The sequence below is a fragment of the Neoarius graeffei genome, chromosome 15 (assembly GCF_027579695.1).
Source record: "Neoarius graeffei isolate fNeoGra1 chromosome 15, fNeoGra1.pri, whole genome shotgun sequence".
Taxonomy (NCBI): Eukaryota; Metazoa; Chordata; class Actinopteri; order Siluriformes; family Ariidae; genus Neoarius; species Neoarius graeffei.
In genome coordinates, this window is record NC_083583.1 from 3,631,922 (window position 1) to 3,658,766 (window position 26,845).

Consider the following 26,845-nt stretch of genomic DNA (forward strand, 5'->3'; position numbering starts at 1 on the left):
AAGGTAAAATTGATAAAATACGACATAATATTGCTCATAATATATCTCAGTTGCAAATAATTGAAAAACTGCAATCACCAGTGACACAGACAGATAACTTCAACAAAATGTCAGAATTTTGTTTAATTGATTATGAGACTCTTGAAAAAAACTGTACAAAATCTCAGTTCCTCAACATCTGAACTGGACATTCTGCCCACCAACTTTTTTTAAGTCTGTTCTACATCTTATAATTACAGATGTGCTACAAATCATAAATACATCCCTAGAGACTGGCATTGTTCCTGTGTCCTTGAAAAAAGCCATTTTAAAGCCCCTACTTACAGTGGTGCTTGAAAGTTTGTGAACCCTTTAGAATTTTCTATATTTCTGCATAAATATGACCTAAAACATCATCAGATTTTCACACAAGTCCTAAAAGTAGATAAAGAGAACCCAGTTAAACAAATGAGACAAAAATATTAGACTTGGTCATTTATTTATTGAGGAAAATGACCCAATATTACATATCTGTGAGTGGCAAAAGTATGTGAACCTCTAGAATTAGCAGTTAATTTGAAGGTGAAATTAGAGTCAGGTGTTTTCAATCAATGGGATGATAATCAGGTGTGAGTGGGCACCCTGTTTTATTTAAAGAGCAGGGATCTATCAAAGTCTGATCTTCACAGCACATGTTTGTGGAAGTGTATCATGGCATGAAAAAAAGGAGATTTCTGAGGACCTCAGAAAAAGCGTTGTTGATGCTCATCAGGCTGGAAAAGGTTACACAACCAACACTAAAGAGTTTGGACTCCACCAATCCACAGACAGACAGATTGTGTACAAATGGAGGAAATTCAAGACCATTGTTACCCTCCCCAGGAGTGGTCGACCAACAAAGATCACTCCAAGAGCAAGGCGTGTAATAGTCGGTGAGGTCACAAAGGACCCCAGGGTAACTTCTAAGCAACTGAAGGCCTCTCTCACATTGGCAAATGTTAATGTTCATGAGTCCACCATCAGGAGAACACTGAACAACAATAGTGTGCATGGCAGGGTTGCAAGGAGAAAGCCACTGTTCTCCAAAAAGAACATTGCTGCTTGTCTGCAGTTTGCTAAAGATGACATGGACAAGCCAGAAGGCTATTGGAAAAATGTTTTGTGGACAGATGTGACCAAAATAGAACTTTTTTGTTTAAATGAGAAGCGTTATGTTTGAAAGGAAAACACTGCATTCCAGCATAAGAACCTTATCCCATCTGTGAAACATGGTGGTGGTAGTATCATGGTTTGGGTCTGTTTTGCTGCATCTGGGCCAGGACGGCTTGCCATCATTGATGGAACAATGAATTCTGAATTATACCAGCAATTCTAAAGGAAAATGTCAGGACATCTGTCCATGAACTGAATCTCAAGAGAAGGTGGGTCATGCAGCAAGACAATGACCCTAAGCACACAAGTTGTTCTACCAAAGAATAGTTAAAGAAGAATAAAATTAATGTTTTGGAATGGCCAAGTCAAAGTCCTGACCTTAATCCAATCGAAACGTTGTGGAAGGACCTGAAGCGAGCAGTTCATGTGAGGAAACCCACCAACATCCCAGAGTTGAAGCTGTTCTGTACGGAGGAACGGGCTAAAATTCCTCCAAGCCGGTGTGCAGGACTGATCAACAGTTACCGCAAACGTTTAGTTGCAGTTATTGCTGCACAAGGGGGTCACACCAGATACTGAAAGCAAAGGTTCACATACTTTTGCCACTCACAGATATGTAACACTGGATCATTTTCCTCAATAAATAAATGACCAAGTACAATATTTTTGTCTCACTTGTTTAACTGGGTTCTCTTTATCTACTTTTAGGGCTTGTGTGAAAATCTGATGATGTTTTAGGTCATATTTATGCAGAAATATAGAAAATTCTAAAGGGTTCACAAACTTTCAAGCACCACTGTAAAAAGAATAATCTGGATGCTTCAGTATTAAATAACTACAGGCCAATATCAAATCTACCATTCATCGGGAAAATCCTTGAAAAAATTGTCTTCAATCAATTAACTGCCTTCTTGATATCAAACAGCTGTTTTGATAACTTTCAATCACGATTTCGTGCCAATCATAGCACTGAAACAGCGCTGATTAAAGTTATAAATGACATACGTCTTAATACTGATGCAGGCAAAACATCGGTTCTGGTGTTACTGGACCTCAGTGCAGCTTTTGATACTGTTGATCACAACATACTGCTATATCGACTTGAACATTGGGTTGGGTTGACTGGTAAAGTTATCAATTGGTTAAAATCATACTTAAAAGATAGAAGCTTCTTTGTTACCCTGGGAAATTGTTCCTCAGTGTCAATGTCCTTGACCTGTGGTGTCCCCCAGGGGTCGATTCTTGGACCATTACTATTCAACCTTTATATGCTCCCACTTGGGCAAATTATCAAGAACAATTCAATTTTATATCACTGCTATGCAGATGATACCTAAATTTATCTTGCTCTATCACCTAATGATTATGCCCCCCTTGAATGTCTCTACCAGTGTATCGATCAAATCAACAACTGGATGTCACAAAATTTTCTTCAGCTGAACACAGATAAAACAGAAGTAATTCTATTTGGAAAAAAAGATGAAAGACTCAGGATTACCACTATTCTTGACACAAAGGGGATTAAAACAAAAGAAATGGTTAAAAATCTTGGTGTTTTCATTGACAGCGAGCTAAACTTTGACAGGCACATGAAAGCAATCACTAAAATGGCATTTTATCACCTAAAAACATTTCCAAACTAAGAGGACTTCTGTCAAAAAATGATCTGGAAAAACTTATACATGCCTTCATCTCTAGTAGGGTTGATTACTGCAATGACCTTTTCACAGGCCTGCCAAAAAAGACCATCAAACGACTTCAGCTGGTTCAAAATGCAGCAGCTAGGGTTCTCACACGAACAAAAAGAACAGAGCACATTACTCCAATTCTAAGGTCCCTTCACTGGCTTCCAGTAAGCTACAGAATTGACTTTAAGGCATTCCTGCTGGTGTACAAATCTCTAAATGGTCCAGGGCCCAATTACCTCTCTGATATGTTGCAGCGGCCTAACCCAATCAGATCTACCAGATCACAGCAGCAAAATTTACTGTTAAAACCTGTTGTTAAAACAAAGTGTGGTGAAGCAGCTTTTAGCTCCTATGCAGTGCAGCTATGGAACCAACTCCCAGAGGACATTAAAAATGCTCCTGCTGTTGGCAGCTTCAAATCTAGACTAAAGACCAAGCTGTTTTCAGATGCTTTCTGCTAAATTATTAATATTGCCATCTCTACATGTTTTAAACTCTTTACTTTTACAGTCTCTCCATGTTTTAAATTTTACTTAACTTTTATTCTATTTTATTCTGCTGTTTTTTTTCATTGAACTTTTATCTCATTTTATTATTTTATTTCTACTATTGTTTAATTCTTATTAATTTTCTTCCCCATTTATTTTATGTAATTTTATTTTATATTGTTTACTGTTTTGCTTTTACTTCTGTAAAGCACATTGAACTGCCACTGTGTATGAAATGTGCTATAGAAATAAACTTGCCTTGCCTTACACCACCATGCCGCCCTAACTGAAACTCACCTTTGTAAAATTGTTTTTATTGGTAAATCTGAAAAATTATAGACTGTCGATAATTGTAGCCGCCGCTCTAGTAAGAAATGACACTCGTGACTACAGCACCTTTACACAGATGTTATAATAAAGAAGCACAGTTGTATAAATCTTGCCCACTGCTCTGGGTGTGTGTGTGTGTGTGTGTGTGTGTGTTCACTGCTTGAGATGGGTTAAATGCAGAAAGGAATTTCACAAGTGTGTGATGAATAAAGTTGTGCTTCCTTTCTTTCTTGCTGACAGTTTTACACATTCCACTCCAATCCGGTAGATGGCGGTAAAGATCAAACTGAGCCACGGTAAAAACATTCCGCTTTTCCGGTTTGATTGTGCCGTGTAGAAAGTGAAAGATGCCGGTCGATACTAAACGTGTCCGTGGCCCGGAGGTGTCACAGTCTCCGTTATTATTTGTTCCTCCCGTTTCACGGGTTTCTGACGCCGGCAGCAGGCGCGGCGCGCGAGGAGACGGTGATGTGCGTCCGGTGTTTGCGCGCTGCGGTCTCGTGAGCCAGGCCAAGGGTTCTTCGTACCTCGAGGCCGGCAACACCAAGATCATGTGTTCGGTTTACGGTCCGCGCGAAACCGAGCGCAAGGACGAGACCGACATGAAAAGCGGCCGCCTGGTGTGCGACTTCCGCCTGGCGCCGTTCTCGTGCCCGAAGCGCGGCGCGTGGATCCAGAGCGCGGAGGAGCGCGACCTGTCGGCGGCGCTGGCGGAGAGTCTGCACCCGGGCGTGTGTCTGCACCGCTACCCGCGCGCGCAGGTCGACGTGAACGTCGTGGTGCTGGAGAACGACGGCTCCGTGCTGGCGCACGCGGTGACGTGCGCGTCCATGGCGCTCGCGGACGCCGGGATCGAGATGTACGACACGGTGCTGGGCTGCGCGCTGAGGCGGGACGGACAGCGGTGCCTCGTGGACCCCGACCTGGCGGAGGAGCAGCGCGGCGGCGAGAGCGGCGGAAACCAGGGCCGCGTCGCGGTGGCGCTTCTCCCCAACCTCAACCAGATCTCCGGGCTGCAGGCGGACGGCGACATGCGCGAGGACACGTTAACGGCGGCCGTGAGAACGTGCATGGAGGGCTGCCACAGACTGTACCCGGTGGTGCAACAAGCCATACTGAAGGCAGTTAAAATGAAGGCGCCCCCTCCACCGGAAAAATAAAACTACTTCTTTTCAGTCTGCGTTTTCTGGTTTTTCTTTTCTCCCGTGATTCATTTGCAGCAATTATGAAATATTAAATCGCATTGATCAGCAGCTGCAGAAAGTTGTTCTGTACCATAACTTTTTATATTTAGAGCTGAAACAGGGTGTTTATTATTATTATTATTATTATTATACTCAGATAACAGCAGGTCTGAGGGGGCGTGTCTTTATCAACAAGGGCGTAGGCGTGGTCAAGTCCATATCTGGAAGTCGCTGGCATTTCCAAGCGGCTGGTTAGCTTTATGCTAACCTGACAGGAATTTTGACAGTTTTAGTCACGTTTCTAAATCAAGACCAAGACATAAGTTAGTTATAATTTTTTTTTGTCTGGGAAAATTTTGCGATTTTAAAATCTTAAATAATAAACCTGAAACATAATTACGGCTTCATTAATTTTTAAGCACTATTTTAGTGTAAAACCTCAAACGTTCTGGGTGACATGTAAATAACATTTTATAGCCAATTTCTACAAAACAAGTTCCTCATACAGAACCTTATACATTTTACAAAAATCTCACTTTAGCTAGCTAACATGAAATATCTACATTACACCTATTTAATCTAGATTCAAGATGTTTTGGGTAATGAAATTCTTATTTTGCAACTGCCCGACCAAACTATGCTTACCAATATAAAAAGCTATATATATGAAATATAAATTATAAAAGTGCATATGGAATGCAAAATATAAAAGTAGAATGAAAAATGAAGATAACATTTAAAAAAAGGAGAGGCAAACAATGTGCAAACATAGAGGTAGAAGTTTCATTCAAGTTTAGCTTTATGCTAACTTGAATGAAATTGAGAGGATGTTATCAGAATTATGAAATTATATTTGACAGTTTTGACAATATGCTTCTCATGTATCTAGTGGTATGTAATTGATATTTATAATTAATTCTGTGAAGGTCTTACAGAACCTTGTAAATCCAAAATTCATAATCTTTGCTACAAACATCTTGATAGCTAACATGAGCTAATCCTCTGAAAGTATTTATAAAACTAGACACTGTGACTAAAGTCAAGTTTATTTGTATAGCACCTTTAACAATAAACATTGTCGCAAAGCAGCTTTACAGAATTTGAACGACTTAAAATATGAGTTAATTTTATCCCTAATCTATCCCCAATGATGAAGCCTGTGGCGACGGTGGCAAGGAAAAACTCCCTCAGACAACATGAGGAAGAAACCTCGAGAGGAACCAGACTCAAAAGGGAACCCATCCTCATTTGGGCAACAACAGACAGCATGACTATAGCATTAACAGTCCTAACATAAAGTCTGCTTCGTTGATGCTATAAACCCCCCACCGACAGAAACCCGAGTGCAAAACTGTTCACGACAACCACAGTCCCAAAGTCAGCAAGTCAACTGCAGTCCCCAGCCACAAAAGCACCACTGCAAGAGTCCAGAGCGTCCTCCAGGCTCGACCCCCAACTAAAGTCACAGTGATCTGCGCTAGCTGTTTAAACCGGGACGTCTGGTCACTGTAGCCTATAGATCCAGAACAGTAAGAGATAGAAAACGATGCTTAATGAGGAAAAGTTGTGCCCTGCCACCATGAACAAAAGAAAAATATTCAATTTTCATTATATTTTTTTCCAGAGTTATAAGTGATTGAAAAAAAAAGCTTGTTTTTCATGGATCATTCCAGATCAGTGATCCAGATCACCACCAAAAGTCATAGCAATGTAATTCAGCCCAGAGGTATTCATGTGAAATTTGGGAGAAATAGCATCCTAAAAAATGTTAGGAGAATAATAAAAATAAGAAGTAGAAAGATCCTGAGTGAGAGTAACCATTTGTGCCAGAGCTGCTAGTACAAATTAATTGTAATTTTTTACACTGTTATTTGGCCCAAATATGCATTCATAGTCAAAAATCTCGCACTGTAAATAAATAATTTGGCCATAGGTTGAGATTGGCAGTCTTAGAACATATAACATGACACGCTCTATTGCCAGTGAGAACAAAGATGGCTGACAGTCAAGTTACTGTGAGAATTTACTGAAGTTATGAAGCTTGTCTAAATTTCACCAACTGCATAACAGCTATGGATGGAGAAACATGACCAAAACCTGCTAATGGACGGAAAAAAACATTACGTCAAGCTCACTGTAATGAGTGTGTTTATGTTTATGCGAACCTGTTTTGACTAATGACATAAGCACAAATGTAAAAGTTCTCTTTAGTCACAGGTCTATCGTTAGAGGATCTTCATTGTACAAAATGACAGAGAACTTGCACAGGCTCTTAGAGAGTTCACCGCAGACCTTATTGAGATCTCGTACAATGTGACATTATTTTAAAAATGCTGTTGAAATTGTCTAAAATTGGCTTTATTTGTAAATAATTGTAACTAACTAGTAATGTTAACGATAACCAGCTAGCTAACATGAGCTCTTGGACTGCAATCACCAAAATACCCTCACTGAGAAACATTTGAAGGGCGTGTCCTCGTGTCCATACTGCTCTGGTGTTTGCATCTACCTTCTGTTTTCAGAAAAATCAATAGACTGAGTCACATGCATATACAAGAAATCTTATTTAATAAGTCAGCAATAATAAAGTCATAGCCTATAAATCAAAACAATAGCATTTAAATAATTATAACTATACATCAGAAACCCTGATTCAAGTTAAATTAAGTTTGTGTGATAAAGAGTATATTTTATGGATCACTGAAACCCCAGTAATTGATAGGAGATGGTCTGGATCGGACTGTGATATGTACAAATGTTGATCCTAAAATGTTCCAGGTTCATTCCAACATTACTGGAGTGTTCTTGGCCTTCATTTTTATCTAACCTAAAAGTAAAGGAACTTTGATGAAACAGTATGATATGAGATTAATTGTAGACAACAAATGTTCATTCATCTATAGTAACCACTTCATCCTGGTCAGGGTCACAGTGGTCCAGGGTCTATCCTAGGAACACTAGGTGCAAGTTGGGGATTCACCCCGGATGGGATGCCAGTTAATCACAAAACATCGTGAGCACACACACTTGCAGTTATGAGGAATTTAGCACCACCAACCCACCTACAAGCATGTTTTTGAGAGTTGGGAGAAAACTGGAGAACCAGGAAGAAACCCACACAGACGAGAGATAATATACAGTAACCCAAACTCTGAATCGAAGGCAGCAGCACTACCTACTCCACCACTCACACCATCAAGGGACAAGTTTCTCCATTTTGGTTGTCTCTTGACTGCTCTTGTTGATTCTTCAGCATATATATTTAGTTCCGATGGAAAAAAAAAAAGTTAGTAGCCAAAATGTATAGCCCATTGTATAATTTATAAACACCAGTGTGTTGAATTAAACATTTTGAGTTGCAGTTTACATGCTCTGCTTCGTGCTAGCTTCTTTCTCAGATTAGGTTAACAAAACAAGCTAATTGCACTAGCTACATACACTCAACAGAGGCATTAATGATCTCCACTACTTCCTCATCTCATTATCTCTAGCCGCTTTATCCTTCTACAGGGTCGCAGGCAAGCTGGAGCCTATCCCAGCTGACTACGGGTGAAAGGCGGGGTACACCCTGGACAAGTCGCCAGGTCATCACAGGGCTGACACATAGACACAGACAACCATTCACACTCACATTCACACCTACGCTCAATTTAGAGTCACCAGTTAACCTAACCTGCATGTCTTTGGACTGTGGGGGAAACCGGAGCACCCGGAGGAAACCCACGCGGACAACATGCAAACTCCGCACAGAAAGGCCCTCGCCGGCCATGGGGCTCGAACCCAGGACCTTCTTGCTGTGAGGCGACAGCGCTAACCACTACACCACCGTGCCACCCCCACTACTTCCTCCCAAGCTTTATTTCCTCTAGACACATTTAACAAGAGCTCGTATGCAACAGGAGAAGATGAAACCACACTTACAAGTCATGGTTTTCTCAACTTTTGAGTGTCAAACAGTAATTGGGAAGTAATTGCACGTAGGAATGACAGTTGTGAATGTGGAACTGAAGAAATCCTGGATCACATGCGGTATAGGATTTGGTCCAAGGAATCGTTTGAATTTGTTGCTTCTTTAGCGTGTCAAACCTAATCTGCATATAAATGAGAACTGTTGCTTTGTCACTGAAATCATGGCACTCGGTCATGCAGGGTGTGTACATAGACAATGATCGATCACCTGTAGCTTTGTCACAAGTGTAAATGTGGGGTAAGGCATTAAAATTTACTGAAGATGAATGAAGGAACGAATATGATACAGTGATAAAAATAGACAAATTCTTATGATTGTCATCATTATTATGGGATACGATGCATACAACCTTTAAACCAATTAGCTAAAAAAAAAAAAAAGTGCTTTTATTTTAGTGGTATCTTTTAGCACACAGTGTGTGTGCGCACTTAGGCAGATTTCAGTGTGATCTGTGTGATCTCTGCACGGCTGCCGATTCGCATTGGAATGCCGTAATAAACCGTTCCAGGAGTAACGTAGACCATGGTGTGCTCCGAGATGCGGTAAAGTCCACAGAAGTACGGATTCACCAGGAACGCCAGCAGAGTGAGAGGGAAGAGCTGACCAGCATGAGTGTGTCCTAAACACAGATTCGGGCATATAAATGCAGAATATTTTACGCACACATATAGACAGAGTGTCTTTTTGGTTAGTTTTTTCTTTTTTATCAGACATCTAGTTTTAGGTTTGTTTACCTGACATGTTTCGACGTACGTAACTGTCGTCTTCCTCAGAGTGTCACCGGATGTTGTTGGTGACGCATCTTATCAGCTGATGTTTCCGAAGGCGTGGCCTTCCTGTCTGGTTTGACAGGTCGGTCACGTCTTCTGCTGTCCGTTCGTCCCCTGCAAAATGGCACTCCAGGTATGGGAGAGCATATATGCTCCCTCATCCCGGTTGATGGTCCTCGGGCTTCGCTTTCGGATCTCCATGGCCTCCCTGATCCAGCGCTGATGTTTGTTATCTTCTGTGCGGATGACTCTGGCATTCCCCCGGTCCATAATGTGATTTTCTCTTTTTCAGTGGTCTGTTATGGCTCTCCCATACCTGGAGTGCCATTTTGCAGGGGACGAACGGACAGCAGAAGACATGACCGACCTGTCAAACCAGACAGGAAGGTCACACCTTCGGAAACATCAGCTGATAAGATGCGTCACCAACAACATCCGGTGACACTCTGAGGAAGACGACAGTTACGTACGTCGAAACATGTCAGGTAAACAAACCTAAAACTAGATGTCTGATAAAAAAGAAAAAACTAACCATATAAGACATAATGAACGTAATCGAGAAATTAATAAGTTACGGAGATAAAAACATCAAGGAGTTTCGCCGCCTAGAAAGATTGAGGCGAAAACGGGCACGCTACAGGAACCACCTGAGGTTCAATCTGCGCTGCCGGGATGAAGAAGTCATACCGGCCAGCCTGAATATCAAGAACCCGATTCCAACCAGAAACGCGGAGAAGATGATCAGGAAAGTGCGGATGACTCTGGTAAAAGAACGAATACGGTGCACAACTGACAAACTCAAAAATATCAACAGCAAACTACACAGGGAGACGGAAACTTTCAAACGCCGGTTTTCCCAGAACAAGGACATGGAAATAGCAATACACGGACACTTGGCAGACATACACGAGCAGGAATTCACCAAGACAAAAACCCAACAAATCCGAAAACTGGACGGACTCATCGCACAGAAAAAAAGGCAGAACCGGAGCACGCACACATCAACGACAAATGGATCCACAACATATCAAGGTACAAACTCTCACAAGCAGAACGCAGTATACTAGAAAAAGGACTCAACTACACTGAACAATATACCTCACGATGAATTCATTCTGGCAACTGAATTAGCATGCGAAAAAATACAGGATCAGGGACAAAAAGCAGCACTAAGAAATGCAATAGCTGGCATATTGAAAACGGCCAAACCACCACCTAGCAACATCACCAAACAGGAAGCCAAAGCCATGAGAACATTAGCAAAAAATAAAGACATCACAATCCTCCCAGCAGACAAAAGCAGAACAACAGTTATCATGGACACTGATAAATATGAAAAAAAGATGCTGGAATTACTTGGTGACAACGCCTATGAGATATTAAGAAAAGACCCAACCGAAGACAAGAAAAATAAACTCAAAGCACTACTCAAACCGCTACTCAATGAAAATAAAATAGATAAACAGGCATACAATCACTTAGTACCCACAGCCAACGTCATCCCCAGGATTTACAGCACACCAAAAATACACAAACCAGGAACACCATTACGCCCCATAGTAGACAGCATTGGCTCAGTGACATACAACCTATCAAAAGCACTCGCCGAAATAATCAAACCATTACTAGGACTCACAGACCAACACTGCAAAAACTCAAAACAACTGGCAGAAGAACTAAACAACATAAAAATGCAGCAAGACGAAGTTTTCATATCACACGACGTCATATCTCTTTTCACCAGAACACCCACGGAAGCCACCATACAGGTAGTGCAAGACAGATTACAGACAGGATGCTCAGGAAACGCACAAACCTCACAGTATAAGACATCACTCAACTCCTTCAATTCATCACCACATCCACATCCTTTCAGTTTAGGAATACAATATACAGGGATCCCAGCAGTAATTGAAAAAAATAGAGGAATGTAAGAAACTATCAGCAGGGGTCAAGGGCGCTGCAAGCCCCCTGAAGCTGTTGAGATTCTAACATTTAAAGATGCTATAGAACACATTTTTTACATAGATTTAACATAGAAAAGCAACAGAATTTAACAATAATGTGTATCTATTTGATGGCATATTTTGTAATCAATGACATAAGTGGCAAAAAAAAAATTGTTATTTATAAAAATTAGATGAAAATGTAGCTTTGAAGAATATATTAACCCGGACACTGTTCCGCTATCTCTTTTATGGACGATATCTTTATTCCACGACATATTCAGGGCTGGGAAATTGTAAATAAGAAATCCGAGGAAAAGAGGGGGCCTGGGGGGCACAGCCCCCCAGCAAAAGCCGGGGGTCTGGGGCCCTGTGGGCCCCAGACACCAAGCCATTTTAGGTGTTATATGGTGTATTCTGAGCATTTCCTGCAAGTAAAAAATTGATCTCAACAAGTAAATATTTGACTAGTCTTGGTCTTCATTTTGCCATATAAAATACCTATCAACAGTTCTCTCTTTTAAAATGAAAGATCCATGTAAAATACCTTGAAATATCTAATAAGTGCCTATGTATTTTATCTCTTAATCAAAATAAAAGTAAAAAAAAAAATGAGTAAATAACAATTTAAAGAAATGTTAATAAAAGAAAACTTTGAAAACTACCTGCTGTCTTCCAAATTACACTTAATTCTTGCAGGGTTTTTTCTAGAAAAATTTAGTATGAGGGCGCTCACCATGGCGAGGGAGCGAAGCGGGGGTGGGGTGGGGGGGATGGTGCCAGTTGTTCCCCCCCGCCGTGCAAAGCCTTTGAAAAATGCTCCAATGGGACATTCTGAGGCTATCTGAGAGGGAAATTGTAACAAATTGTCTGTCAACACTGAAAAAGAAAGAAGTAATCATCTTCTGCCCCGGACAGTCTTTGGCTTTCTTCCGCTTCGTGCCGCGGGATGACATCTTTAAATGCCCAAGTGTCAACAAAAACAACTCACGAACTACTTCTGTCAAAAGCTCCCGCGCCGGTGGGTGAAAGGTCATTCAGTCTCAAGAAATCTCGCTCTACAAGTCAGCTGACCTTGTATGTAACCCATGTCAAATCTCGCGAGAGCAGCCGCGACAAGTAAACAACTAAACAACATGGCGCCTCAGTCTGGATAATGCCAATTCGGATTGTTTTTGCACCGTCTGGCGGTGTATCTACTATGATTGGAATATTTTTGGAGCAATTATAACGTATTTGATGATCAGACACATTGTCACGTAGTGTTGCTGGGATGTTTTCACGGAGTCGGTAAGAGGGCGCACGCCGAGAATAAGAGGGCGCAGCGCCCCTGTTCCCCCGTTTAGACGAAAGCCTGTCTTGTATTATGTCCTGGCTTTTTCCAAGAATCTGTCACAATGTCTCTTGTCTACAGAGCAAAAGTTTAAAAAAAACTAAATGTTTCTTATCTAATATATTATTTACATCTTTTCTTTTACTTCTGGCTCCTTCTATTCCTCTTTGCATCACTCCCAGCTATTTCTTTCAATTCATCTTTCAGTAAGGCTATTAGTTATTAGTTCTATAGTATTTGCATTCCTCTATTAAAGCTATTTACAAAATGTTCATAGTCTGTCAAACAGCATCTAATGAAAGTCTTTTAATTTTCTTTTCTTTAACACCATCTCTTTCAGTTTTGCAAACTTGTTCTTTTTCATCTTTTCCTTCAGTCTGTCTGTGTGTTCTTTTCTAGCCCTCTTTGCATCTCTCTCAAACACCTCCTTAGCTTTCCTTTCTGATGGCATCTTAACTACGTCTGATCTTGCACCCTGTAAGTACAGAATTCACGTACGCGGTGCCAGGTCATGCAATAGCTATTTTTAGCTCTGTCATGCACGAGTTGCAGTCAAGACGTGTTCCACGCTCAGCTGGCATAAAACTCCGCGAGTCCGGCTGTATTGAGCCGCCGGTCTCGTGCATGGCGATTAAAACCGACTAGACCCCCCCAATGATTTTTAATGCAAAAATAGACGTTTTGTGAAGATGATATTTTTCGCGACAGAATCCGCGGCGTGGAAATTTCACAGCCCTGCATATTGAATTAAGTTCAACGCATTAGAAACAAAAGCACAAACGGAGTTAAAACACATTTTCTAGCAAAAGGGCGCAGCCATATTGTTTTCTCGTTCTGTCGCGTACAGTCTCGCGGTATTTACATCAATTTAACTTCCGAGTGTTCCCGAATGTCAACGAGAACAAACGAAGCTGACAAAACATTGCTAAACAAGCAAACCAAATCAGAACGTATTTTGCTGGTCATTTTACTTAAACAAACATTTTTAACGGATATACAAGAGATTTAAAAAAACAAAAACAAAACACCACCACTTTGGGTAGAAAAATAGTGGAATTCCGCTAAATAGCGGACGTCTGGGATCCCTGATAGACAATACCGGCAACATAAAATTCACACAAGAAGAGGAAACGGAGCAGTCAATAGCATTTTTGGACCTAAAAATACAACACACAGAGAATGGGGACATCAAAATAAAAGTACACAGAAAACCCACACACACCGACCAATATTTAAACTGGACTTCCGAACACCCCATAATGTACAGATTATCAGTAGTCAGAACATTACATGAACGCGCAACAATAATCACGGATCCACAGGACAAAGAACAGGAGGAACAACACATACAACACGCACTGAAGGCATGTCAATATCCACAGTGGGCAATATCCAAAGGGGCAGAACAGGTCAAGGACAACAAAACACAGAAGAAAGAGAAAAAACAAAGCAAAAAACAAGAACACAGGGGAGTAGTGACATTACCATACATCAGAGGAATAACGGAACGCATCCAAAGAGTAATGAGGAAACACAACATCAACACACTTGTTAAACCACACACACACACACACACACACACACACACACACACAACACTCCGTCAGATCCTGGTTCATCCCAAAGACACAATACATCCGGAAAACAAATGCAACACCATATATGAGATTCCATGCCAATCGTGCAATAAAACCTACATCGGGGAGACAGGGAGGAGCTTCACCACAAGGAAAAATGAACATAAAAGAGTGCGAAAAGGAGACAGCTACAAGACAAACCCGAACAATAAAAGAAAAGACACAACAGGAAAATTACAAGTCAGCCATAACAGACCACTGAAAAAGAGAAAATCACATTATGGACCGGGGGAATGCCAGAGTCATCCGCACAGAAGATAACAAACATCAGCGCTGGATCAGGGAGGCCATGGAGATCCGAAAGCGAAGCCCGAGGACCATCAACCGGGATGAGGGAGCGTACATGCTCTCCCATACCTGGAGTGCCATTTTGCAGGGGACGAACGGACAGCAGAAGACGTGACCGACCTGTCAAACCAGACAGGAAGGCCACGCCTTCGGAAACATCAGCTGATAAGATGCGTCACCAACAACATCCGGTGACACTCTGAGGAAGATGACAGTTACGTACGTCGAAACAGTATCAGAATCAGGTAAACAAACCTAAAACTAGATGTCTGATAAAAAAGAAAAAAAAAACCCTAACCATATCTAATATAAGACATAATAAACGTAATCGAGGAAAAAAAAAAAAAAAGTGTCTTTGTTTTTTCCAAGAAGGAAATTTGGATGAAATCGTGGTTAGTTTTCCTGGTTCATGAACCTCCCTGATATTTTCAATGTTATCATAAAATCAGTATCATAATGTACACATTACATTCAGATTGCTTAATTTAAAAAATATAATATTACTGAATATCAATTAACTAACGTTAACACTAATAATCAACAGAGACCAGTGTGATTAAATAAACACAAATACATTAATCTGTTAATAATGAATAACAGCAATAATGATGCAATTTACAAACCCCATTTCCAGAAAAGTTGGGATATTTTCCAAAATGCAGTAAAAACAAAAATCTGTGATTTGTTAATTCACAAATTGTGAACCTTAACTGACAAAAGTACAAAAAAAAAATTCAATAGTTTTACTGACCAACTTAATTGTATTCTGTAAATATAAACGAAGTTACTGTTCCGGTCCTGGGGGCCTCACCCCACCAGGACAAGGAACTGTGTAACCTTGTTGAGGTGTGGCAGCTTGTTCCCACCTGGTGTCTGCCTGGGTCTGGTGCATGGGAGACCTGTAAGCTTTGGGGGGCTTACGACACAAGGAAGGTACTAATTAGCAGTTCCGATACTTTTGGCCATGGAGCATATACATCATATGTAACATGCCGGTCCCCAAGCCCAGATAAACAAAGAGGGTTGCCATGACAGGCCCTGTAAGCTGGTGGCATAAAAAGCTTGTTGCACACGCAATGCATGATCAGTCTTGAAACTCGGATGGACCAGGTCACAAGACATGGACACGATTCTCGCAAAGGAAATGAGTGTTAAGAATCATAAAAGGGGTGACCCGTATGGACAAAGTGAGGAATGACGACATAAGGAAGGACTTGAACATACTTGGTATAGAAGAGTTCATAGAGCGAGGACAACTGAGATGGTTTGGCCACTTGAGAAGAATGGATGAAAACAGGCTCCCACTGAAGTACTACCACTACAAGCCTGAGGGACCCAGGCCGGTGGGAAGGCCCCAGATAAGATGGACAGATAACATCAAAACAGCTCTGGAGAAAAGAGGAACAACCTTGAAGAAAGTGGAGGAGAAGGAACTGTTCCTTGACCGGCAGAAATGGAGATGCTTGAGTAAAAGGCTGATCAACTGACAAGCACAAGTGCTTACCTTGCACAGGGTGAGAACGGTGAGTGAGAAATAAACTTAGTTAGAATTTGATTCCTGCAACACACTCCTAAAAAGTTGGGAGAGAGGCAAAATAAGACTGAAAAGTTTATTGGATTTTCAAGTAACACCATTTTGGAAGATTCCACAATAAGCAGGTTAACTGGGAACATGATTGGGTTTAAAAGGAGCAGCACCAAAGGCTCAGACTTTGCAGTCAAGGATGGGGCGTGGCTCACCACTTTGTGCCAAAATTCGTGAGAGAATTGTTCATCCATTCAAAAGGAACATTTCTCAACACGAGATTTTAGGTCTTTCAAAATCTACAGAACATAATATTGGGAAAAGCTTCAGGGAATTTGGAGTCATCTCAGTGAGTAAAGGGCGAGGTTGGAAACCACTCTTAACTGGGCATGACCTCCAAGCCCTCAGGTGGCATTGCCTGAGAAACCGTCATGCCAATGTGACAAATATAGCCACATGGGCTCGGGAGGGCTTCGGAAAACCTTCGTCACGTAACACAGTCCACCGCTGCATCCAGAAACGCAACCTGAAATTGTATTACACAAGGAGGAAGCCATTCATCAACTCTATACAGAAACGCTGCTGATTTCTCTGGGCCGGAACTCATCTCGGATGGACCTACAGACAGTGGAAACGTGTGCTGTGGTCAGACGAGTCACATTTCAGCTCATTTTTGGGAAAACTGGACATAGAGTTCTCAGTGCCAAAGGTGAACACAACCATCTAGTTTATAATCAGAGAAAGGTGCAATCAGTGAAACGTGCATCAGTGCCCACGGCATGGGTGTGAAGGTACCATTGATCTATTGGGATTTTAGAGACATATAAACTGCCATCAAGGTGACGTCTCTTCCCAGGAAGTCCATGCTTATTTGAGCAGGACAATGCCAGGCCTCATTCTGCACGGGCCACAACAACATGGCTTCATAGACAGAGTGCATGTGCTTGACTGGCCTGCTGCCAGTCCAGATCTGTCTCTTATTGAGAATGTATGGAGGATCATGAAGAGGAGAATCAGACAACGGAGACCACCAACAGTTGAGCAGCTCAAGTCTTGTATCAAGAAAGAATGGACAAAAATTCTAAATCGCAAAACTGCAACAATTCGTATCCTCAGATCCCATACGATTAAAGTGTTATTAAACAAAAGGTGATGGAACACAACGGTAATAATGCCTCTGTCCCAACTTTTTCTTTTTTCAGTGTTTCAGAAATCAAATTCTAACTTCGTTTATATTTACAAAAACAGTTGGTCAGAAACTACTGAATATCTTTTCTTTGTACTTTTATCAGTTAAATAAAGGATCAGGTGAATTAACAAATCACAGATTTTTGTTTATATTGCATTTTGGGAAATATCCCAACTTTTCTGGAAAATGGGGTATGTATGATTTAGGCAGAATGTGAGAAATGTATGGAATCAATTTTGTGCCAAAAATGTTCATACAATACTTTTGAAATATCAAACAAAAACGATAAATCAAAATACAAAAAAAAAGTCAATTTTTTTAGACTGGCAAACAAATTATTCGTGTAATCGTGCAAAATGTCAGTCTATTACTCTTCAGAAACCTTTTGTTTTTGTTCCGCGTCTTTCTCAGTTTTGTTTGGCGTAATTTATTTTGGTTGCGATTCCAGCTTTCTCGTTTGCGCTCCCTGACTTTTTGCTTGCAGTTTTGGCACAAACTTCACGTGTGGGCGGGCTGTCCAGGAATGCATTCCCATTGACTAACTTGTGTTTGACTGACAGCTACGCTCAGCGATTCCCCCGGAGGCTGTTGCGGCCATTTCCTACTTGGATTCTGGCGGACTGTTTGACGAGTGACCGATCCATTGACGGTAAACAAGGATCGAGTGGACTTCAGTGGCGACTATGATATTGAATTAATTCAACAAAGTGTAAGTACGGGACAGATGTGCTGTATGTGCTGCAGTAGTGCACATTATGCAGGTGTGTTTAACGTTAGCAAGACAGCTATTATATTGGGTAGTGGAGCTAAGGCTAACATTTGACTTGCCACGAAACGCCTGCATAATGTGCACTACTGCAACACACACAGCACATCTGTCCCGTACTTACACTTTGTTGAATTAATTCAGTATCATAGTCGCCACTGAAGTCCACTCGATCCTTGTTTACCGTCAATGGATCGGTCACTCGTCAAACAGTCCGCCAGAATCCGAGTAGGGAATGGCTGAGCGTAGCTGTCAGTCAAACACAAGTTAGCCAATGGGAATGCATTCCTGGACAGCCCGCCCACACGTGAAGTTTGTGCCAAAACTGCAAGCAAAAAGTCAGGGAGCGCAAACGAGAAAGCTGGAATCGCAACCAAAATAAATTACGTCAAACAAAACTGAGAAAGACGCGGAACAAAAATAAAAGGTTTCTGAAGAGTAATAGACTGATATTTTGCACGATTACATGAATAATTTGTTTGCCAGTCTAAAAAAATTGACTTTTTAAATTTTTTTTTTAAATTTTGATTTATCGTTTTTGTTTGATATTTCAAAAGTATTGTATGAACATTTTGGCACAAAATTGATTCCATAGAAATGAAGCATGACCAGAATTAAATAATAAAAATAACATACTATTTAAAATTAACTACATATTAGTAATTATAAATAAGGAATTAAACACTTGGTATTTGATAATCAATAAACATTATTTCTTATCACACACGTCTTATTTCACACATTTCCCTGAATCATCCATCTAATTACATACTACTACTACTAATAATAATAATCTTAGATGATTCAAACAGTGTGTGTGAAATGAGGCGTGAACAGAACGTGTACCTGACAGCACTAAGTTGATGTCTGGTCTTTGCTGAAGCGCTTGTTTAGCAGCATGAGGTTGATGAGCCAGGAGAACAATCGGACGTTCTTCACTACAACCCCTCAGAGCTTTCTCAACATCCATCCCATGACCAGGATACCTGGAACCGAAAAAAAGCAACAACATGATCATTAAACACACCAGTGGTGTAATGATTTGGATTGATTCAAAAGGATTATTATTGAAAAAGTACAGACAGCTGCTGTGGAAAAATATTTCATAATTTTAAACTGATGTGTAAATAATTTAACAGGTGAGCATGTTTCTTTGTATGTAACTCTGATCCTTTTAAAGTTGTCCTTCTCTACGTCATCATGAATCATGAATTAACGCCAGGTCCGCCTCAGATTCTGAACAAAGCTGGTCATGTATTGATTGGAGGATACTCAATCAAACCGTATCGCAGATGATTCAGTGGCTTCGTCAAATACTGAATCACTGCCTTAGAGAGGAATGTCAGTGAACACACTAAACTCTTTCATACTCAAATTAGCTTCTGAAATGAAACAGAAGCGATATCAGGATTGTTCGTGCTCTTAGTTTTCACATACAGAGTGTGTAGCGAGTTTGAGCAGAACCCTCATCAGAGACGTTATAAAGGAGAAAAATTACTTAAAGCTGTACTGCCTTTCAGATTTTTCAAGTGTAGGTTATATAAAGAATTTTCCCAACACCCAATTATTTTTGTTTAGTGACCAAAAGCTACTGAATTCAAATCACAGACTTCTAATTTTATTATTTTTTTAAAAATAGAACAATTAATGAATTTTGGGCCACATGGCTGTAAATTCTCTGCTATTTTTTCCTGCTTCACCATGACCCAATTCAAGATACTACGTCATGCATCACGTGGTGGGCTTTCCCTGTTCACGCAAGGCATTGTGGGATACAAATTTGAAACAGGAGAGAAAAATGGAGGACGCGAGTGTGCGAATGAAACGTGAAAGACCGACTACAGTAACGGAAAGCGAGAAGAAAAGACGTTATATTATATACGAAGGAAAGGAAACGCAGAACCAAACTAATAAATATGGGCGCTCAGCGAGCACCTCGGTGTGATCAGCTGTTCGTTTAGCGACAGAATGATGGAACTGTCAGTGCACGCTCAAAGGGAAACCTGTAGATGGCAGTAACGCAACACTATGGATGCCAGCTGCTGTAAAACCCAAAAGAAGAAGAAGGTAAACCTGCGCATGCGCACATGGACTTCCTCTGTCTGCTTGACTGTGACAAGTGAGCAATTTCATGCACATTATTTGCTTTAATCCCCTCAAATTAAATAACTTCCCAGCCACAGAATGGCCTGATATTTTTGAGATATTACAGAAATAAACAAATTTCAGAGGGAACTAAATTTTACTGACTTTTTGAAATCGAAAGCCCGTCTACTTTTAAAGAATCCTGAATAGAAATCTATGGAAAGGGTCTGTAACACCAAAGATGGCGGTTGTATGCACAGCTGGACAAGACCTCACTATGTGGACCATGTGCAATATCTTACACGCTGCTATAAATTCTTTGTTGTGCAATATATTTAATAGAGTTAGTATATTCTATTTTATAGAATATTAATTTAGTTTTTAAGTATTTACTTGTAAATTTGATATTTTTGGTTACTGGATTATGTGCAATAATTATATGTGGCAGTTATATTGATGTAAGCCAATGGAATGAAATTTTGTTCAAATGTGCATTCTGACTGTACAGGTGAATGACAAAGTTCTCTCTCTATCTATCTATCTCCCGCCCCCTTTCCAAAAAGCCAATCATATAATCGATACTGGCTGAACCAGGAAACATATTAAGCCAATCATGTTGTTGCATGGTTGAGGTTCACGACAGTCCCCAGCTGTTGTGATTTTGGGAGAGTCCTTACGGGACTTTGGATGAGCTGACGGTGTTATGTCACGTCACATCACATGACTCTGGATTGAGCTGTAAATAAAGCCAGTACCGTGAAACCTTATACATGTGTAATAGAGGTACAACTTGTGGGGGGGAGCTTTTTAAACCTTATTTTGGGGCAAAGTCACCAAACTAAGTTTTTTTTAAAATCAGATTTGACTGATGGTTCAATTGATGTACACAGTGACCTGATCTCGTTGAACTGAGATCACTGCCTGGGTGATGATACCAAGATGGCTGCCAAGTGATGTTTCTTGTCTATCAGGACTCTGCCCTGGTGTGTTCTCCTCCTCCTCCATGCTGTTCTTTCATCAGGTGACAACACAGCGATCACATTCTGGTCCGAAAGCGTCTGAAGCAAGCGAGGAAAGTGATTTGACTCTGAATTGACTCACTGCTAAAATGAGCCAAAGCACAGAGCTGTAGTGCTGCAGCTCACAAAGCTACATGTTCTGGAGATTTGGAGAAAATCGCTCCATGCGTTCCTTACTTGGTTCATTTGTGTGATTTTTACACGGAATTTGTAAACGTTGATGTTTCTGACTCATGAATAAAAGCATGTTTAAGCCCTGCACACACCTCAGACGATGAATTGTTGCATTTGGTGTTTAATGTTGTGCAGCGGGAAACCGAATTAAAGTGCAAACAAACCAAAGGAATGAATTTCAGTCTGATTCAAACTTGATAAATGGACTCATCGGTGTGAAATTGCACCCAGATGACAAGTTTTTCAAGTAAACACCTAAAAATGCTGTCAGGTTCATTCAGGTGAAAAACGACAATAAGGAAGAACTAAAGAACTAAGAAAAAGAGACAGAAAGACTGCAAACGTGGAAAGCAAAGTCACAGCATGTTGGATTAAAATGGAAGACTCTCTCTCTCTCCATCTGTCTGTCTCTTTCAGCATTCTTTTGACTTTCTCTCCATCTGTTTCTGTTCTCTCTCTCATTATAAGTAAATCATCTCATCTCATTATCTCTAGCCGCTTTATCCTTCTACAGGGTCGCAGGCGAGCTGGATCCTATCCCAGCTGACTACGGGTGAAAGGCGGGGTTCACCCTGGACAAGTCGCCAGGTCATCACAGGGCTGACACATAGACACAGACAACCATTCACACTCACATTCACACCTACGCTCAATTTAGAGTCACCAGTTAACCTAACCTGCATGTCTTTGGACTGTGGGGGAAACCGGAGCACCCGGAGGAAACCCACGCGGACATGGGGAGAACATGCAAACTCCACACAGAAAGGCCCTCGCCGGCCACGGGGCTCGAACCCAGGACCTTCTTGCTGTGAGGCGACAGCGCTAACCACTACACCACCATGCCGCCCGTTATAAGTAACTGAATATCCTCAAATATTTTCCCTTCTTTTCTTAATTTTTCCATAAGACACCAGAGAAAACATCTAATCCAAACTGTTTTTTTTTCATTCTTTTAAAAATAAATAAATAAATAAAAATAAAGTAAATCAGAAATATGAATGAAAAGAGAAATAAATAATCTGGACTAAACCTCACCGCAGCATGCTCGCTTCCAGGTCGTCGATGCCAGCAATACAGATCCAATCCTGCACGTTTCCGGGCCTGAAGACTCGAGCATGGCTGTTGTGAAGAGGTTCTATCCCCTTCAAGCGCAGGAACTCGAACCAGCTGTCCACATCAGCAGTGTAGTATTCATGGTTCCCTAACACACACACATACACACACACATACACACAGTGTTTATTCCTGAATCTTTCTTCAAACCAGGTTCCTCATGCTGCACTCAGTTCTGACCTGTCGCAAAGTACGAGCCGAGTCGAGGTCTGAGGAGAGCCAGCGGTTCTGCAGCCGTCCTCAAACGGGTCACCTGAGAGTCAGTTAAATCACCTACGATCACCACCACATCTGAAAGCAACACACACACACACTCTTTACACCGAGTCTCCACATGGCCTCATCATGACACCACTGCGAACTTCTCACGCACCAAAAACATCACAAATATTTCATTATAAAAACACTGTGTTTCAGGGTGGAGTTTGACTTCCATAAAACATGTCTGAAGATTCTCAGTCATCCAGGTACATAGTAATCTGTGGTTGGTAGAAGAGAGCAACTGGACTTGCTTGAAGATTCTTGAAAACGTTTCACCTCTCATCCGAAAGGCTTCCTCAGTTCTGTCTGACTAATAGGGAGTATCAGGTATTTATCCTCTCATGGATCATCATAGAATCAGAATGCTGATGGCTGCATTGTAGGTGGCTGATAAAAGATGTCTTAGACACTAGAGCTGTGCAATATATCGTATTTTTATCACGATATCGATATTGGTGTCAAACGATATCAAAATTCATAATATCGATATGAAACGATTTTTTGTCATTTGTCGAAAGGGACGTGCACAATATTTCTACAATGGCAATAAAATAACAATAACACTGACGTGACAGTAAGGTAAAACGAACCCTTCTGTCCCCTAAGGTACACCGTAGCCTTGCATACGTCATCCATTCTACTCCCGCGATATCTCCGCAACAGTAAAAAATCAGTTCTTCTGTTTTCATACGTGTCGGGTGATTTGATATATTGATTTCTTAATATGTTGTTTGATTTGCTTGCTAATAGTTATAATAATACAATTAACATATATTTACGTCATATTTTTGGATGTGGGACTGGGTAATGTAAAAATGGCATCTACGGAAGAAAACAAGCACAACAATATTAGCACATATCCAGCTTGCTAGCTGTGTTAGATGTGTTAAACCGTGTGGATTTAAGTGGAATAATTGCGAGTCGTCCTGTGGTCAAGGCAGCGTTTTAAGGTAAGGCAATTTGGTTATTAATGTTGCCCGCCGCGGCATGTTTACTTGGGTTCATTTGATTTTGACTTGTGCATCTGCAGCTAGCATCATGCTTTGAAGTAGGTTCTGCTAAGGACGGGTTTATTGCGCGATGTAGACGGACTCAGATGTAATTACATTGTTTTTAAAATTCCGTGCGCTTAAAACGGTGTCCCCCTGCTAATCATGTAGCGCTAATCATGTGTTGCTTTTACTTTTCTTAATGGCGAGTGAAATATCTCTGCAAATGGTATTTCAATGCTGACATGCCAAAAAGATAGCGGAGTCCACATTTGGAAGATGAAGGAAGAGAAGCCTGATGCTTGAAAATAGATCGCTTAATCCACAACGCATATCTGTATTTGAGACATAACCTGCAACTAGTGGGGATGTTTTGGAATGACTGTGCATAGGGTGTTTTTGGCCACAGAACACTAACCCACAGTAGTAGGAGGACTACTGGGTTCGTGGATTTTGTCTGTTGACTGAGTGAAGCATGGTGTTTGCCTTGTGCCATTTCACGTAGCATCTAGCCGCAGTGCCACCTACACTTTCAGGGAATGTTTACATGCCGCTGAGCTATTTTCATGTATGTTAATTCTTAAGGACTTGTCTCTATATTGTGCGTGTTCACACACGGACTGGCCATCGGGAGTAGCGGGAGTTTTCCCGGTGGTTCAGTGTGGGCCGGCGGAGAAAAAAAAAAAAAAAACAGTTGCGCGCTGGCCTTTAATATGATAAGCAATGTTAACAGTTTCTTTAAGAAACTGTTAACATTGTTTATTACAGTTGCACGCTGGCCTTTAATATGATAAGCAATGTTAACAGTTTCTTAAAGAAACTGTTAACATTGCTTATCATATTAAAGGCCAGCGCGCAACTGTTTTTTTTTTTTTCTCCGCCGGCCCACAAACTCCCGCTACTCCCAATGGCCAGTCCGTGTGTGTGCGTGTTTAATGTTGGTGTCTTAACAACACACAAGCTTACGTTGTAGTGTGTGTGTGTGTGTGTGTGTGAGAGAGATTTTATCTTTGGCTGGCTACGAGCCAGTGTGGACGTTACGCAGTAATCACTGGTAATACCAGCGCTGGCTCCATCCTCTGTGATCGGAAATGTTGAGTGAGGAGAACGTGAGCCTTGTGCAGGCTATAGGACCTATGCAAAGTACGCGCTTGCACAGTAAATAGTTTAAGTAAAAGGCATTTCAGGGTACAACGGGAAGGGTTGACAGGTAGCCTATGAGGCCTGTACTATAAAAATGTGGCCCGGTGCCTCAGGTGTTGATGTTTAACTATTATTTCCTTCTTCGTTTGTCTAGGTAATCGTATGGGGCCGAGGATGATCAGGGCTTTAAAAAAAGGTGTATAAATATCGTTTTAAAAATCGCGATATCGATATTTACTGAAAAAATCGTGATATTGATTTTTTCCAATATCGAGCAGCCCTATTAGACCCCCACCTCTGTTCAGAGATGGCCGTTCCAGGTTGACAAAAATGAACGATCCTCTCTGGCTAAAATGTCTGCCAGTTTTCTGGAAGTCCTCTCATACTCCTGCACCAGTCGAAGGGATCTCATCCCAAAGTGCGTAGAAACCGATTCTGATTCTATGATGATCCATGAGAGGATAAATACCTGATACTCCCCATTAGTCAGACAGAACTGAGGAAGCCTTTCGGATGAGAGCTGAAACGTTTTCAAGAATCTTCATGCAAGTCCAGTTGCTCTCTTCTACCAACCACAGATTACCTTCATAAAATTAACGAAACACGGTGTTGGGGGCATCGCGGAAGAAGTACAAGCTCAATCCTAAATGCTGTGTTACCTGGTTCTAGATGATTGACCATGGTGACAACGCGCAATAGTTGCGAGCGCCCGACTGTTGGTCCTAAGTGGATATCTGAGAGCAGCACCAGCTTGAGGCCGTTCATAGAAGCTGGAAGTTTCTCCACAGGCACCTCCACCTCCACCACCTGCGGCGGCTGCGCTGCGTTTAACAGCCCGTACACAGCCAACAGCGCGGTCATCATTAAAGCAAGAAAGGTCTGCCTGGTCGAGTTGCTTACCGCCACCAACACAGAACCCTTGGAGAACATCTGGAGCACGCGGCTGACGCAGCCGAACATCATGAGGAGGAACAGCAGGATGACATAAACACCCAGGCAGCTGAAGCTCAGCACGGACAGCCAGTGCGGTTCTGTGCCCACCAGGTAGAACATGCTCAGGTAGCTGCAGTGAGCGAGCGCGAGAAACAGCAGCACGGCCGCGCGCCAACATCTGGGCGCCCAGGCGCGCGCTGACGCGGCGGAAACAGCAGGGAGTCTCGCGCCGCACAGCCGCGTCACCACGCGCTTCCAGATGTAGAGCGAGCCGAGCAGCAGCAGCGAGTTAATCAACAGCAGGAACTGCGTCCGGAACAAGCGCGCGCGAGTGCCGATATCCACGCGCTCCGACAGCACGGTGCGGGATATGAGCATGGAGAGGAACACCACCCCCGTAGCCACGCCCACTTTCCCTTCGGCTGAGAGCCGAGAGAAGCCGAGCATGTTCGGAGGGACGACAGACAGGTCAGCGAGCCCGGGCAGGGTTCAAACTGCGGGAAAGGCTTCATCAAACCAACCAACCACTCACAGACATGAACAACCACACACCCGTTCGCCGGAACAATTCAATACCTTCATAATATCCAATCAAGATTAACTTTAGATGTTGGCCACTTCCGGAAACAACCATACAGGCTCTTTAAACTCCACCGCTTTCACTGAGCCTCCTCTCTCAAAAGTTATAAAAATATTCAATAATTTATCGCTTAGTAAAATAATCACAGAATATAAATCATGCGTCCAATGCTATTCTTCTGCTTCTTTTTCTTCTTTGGTTTGGTGTCTACTGCTTTTTCCTCTTCTTCGGCTGAACTGCGGTTGTTAAAAACGCGCTCTGCAGCAATACCGCCACCTACCGGCCTGGAGTGCGGAAGCGCCT

The 26,845-nt window shown here is 41.7% G+C and overlaps 2 protein-coding genes across 2 annotated transcripts; one reads left to right on the plus strand and one right to left on the minus strand.

The window, feature by feature from the left end:
- The first annotated feature begins 3,938 nt into the window (after positions 1 to 3,938).
- exosc6 (exosome component 6) lies at positions 3,939 to 4,812 on the plus strand. The gene has a single exon (XM_060940400.1). It carries the CDS (start codon positions 3,985 to 3,987, stop codon positions 4,795 to 4,797), a length of 813 nt encoding a protein of 270 aa, XP_060796383.1. The 5' UTR covers positions 3,939 to 3,984; the 3' UTR covers positions 4,798 to 4,812.
- A 3,648-nt stretch (positions 4,813 to 8,460) lies between these two features.
- tmppe (transmembrane protein with metallophosphoesterase domain) lies at positions 8,461 to 26,768 on the minus strand. Its single transcript, XM_060940401.1, has 5 exons — positions 25,689 to 26,768; positions 22,817 to 22,927; positions 22,559 to 22,724; positions 19,092 to 19,231; positions 8,461 to 9,410 (listed from the first exon to the last, which is right to left on the minus strand). Exons 1-5 carry the CDS (start codon positions 26,407 to 26,409, stop codon positions 9,220 to 9,222), a joined length of 1,329 nt encoding a protein of 442 aa, XP_060796384.1. The 5' UTR covers positions 26,410 to 26,768; the 3' UTR covers positions 8,461 to 9,219.
- Positions 26,769 to 26,845: the final 77 nt, after the last annotated feature.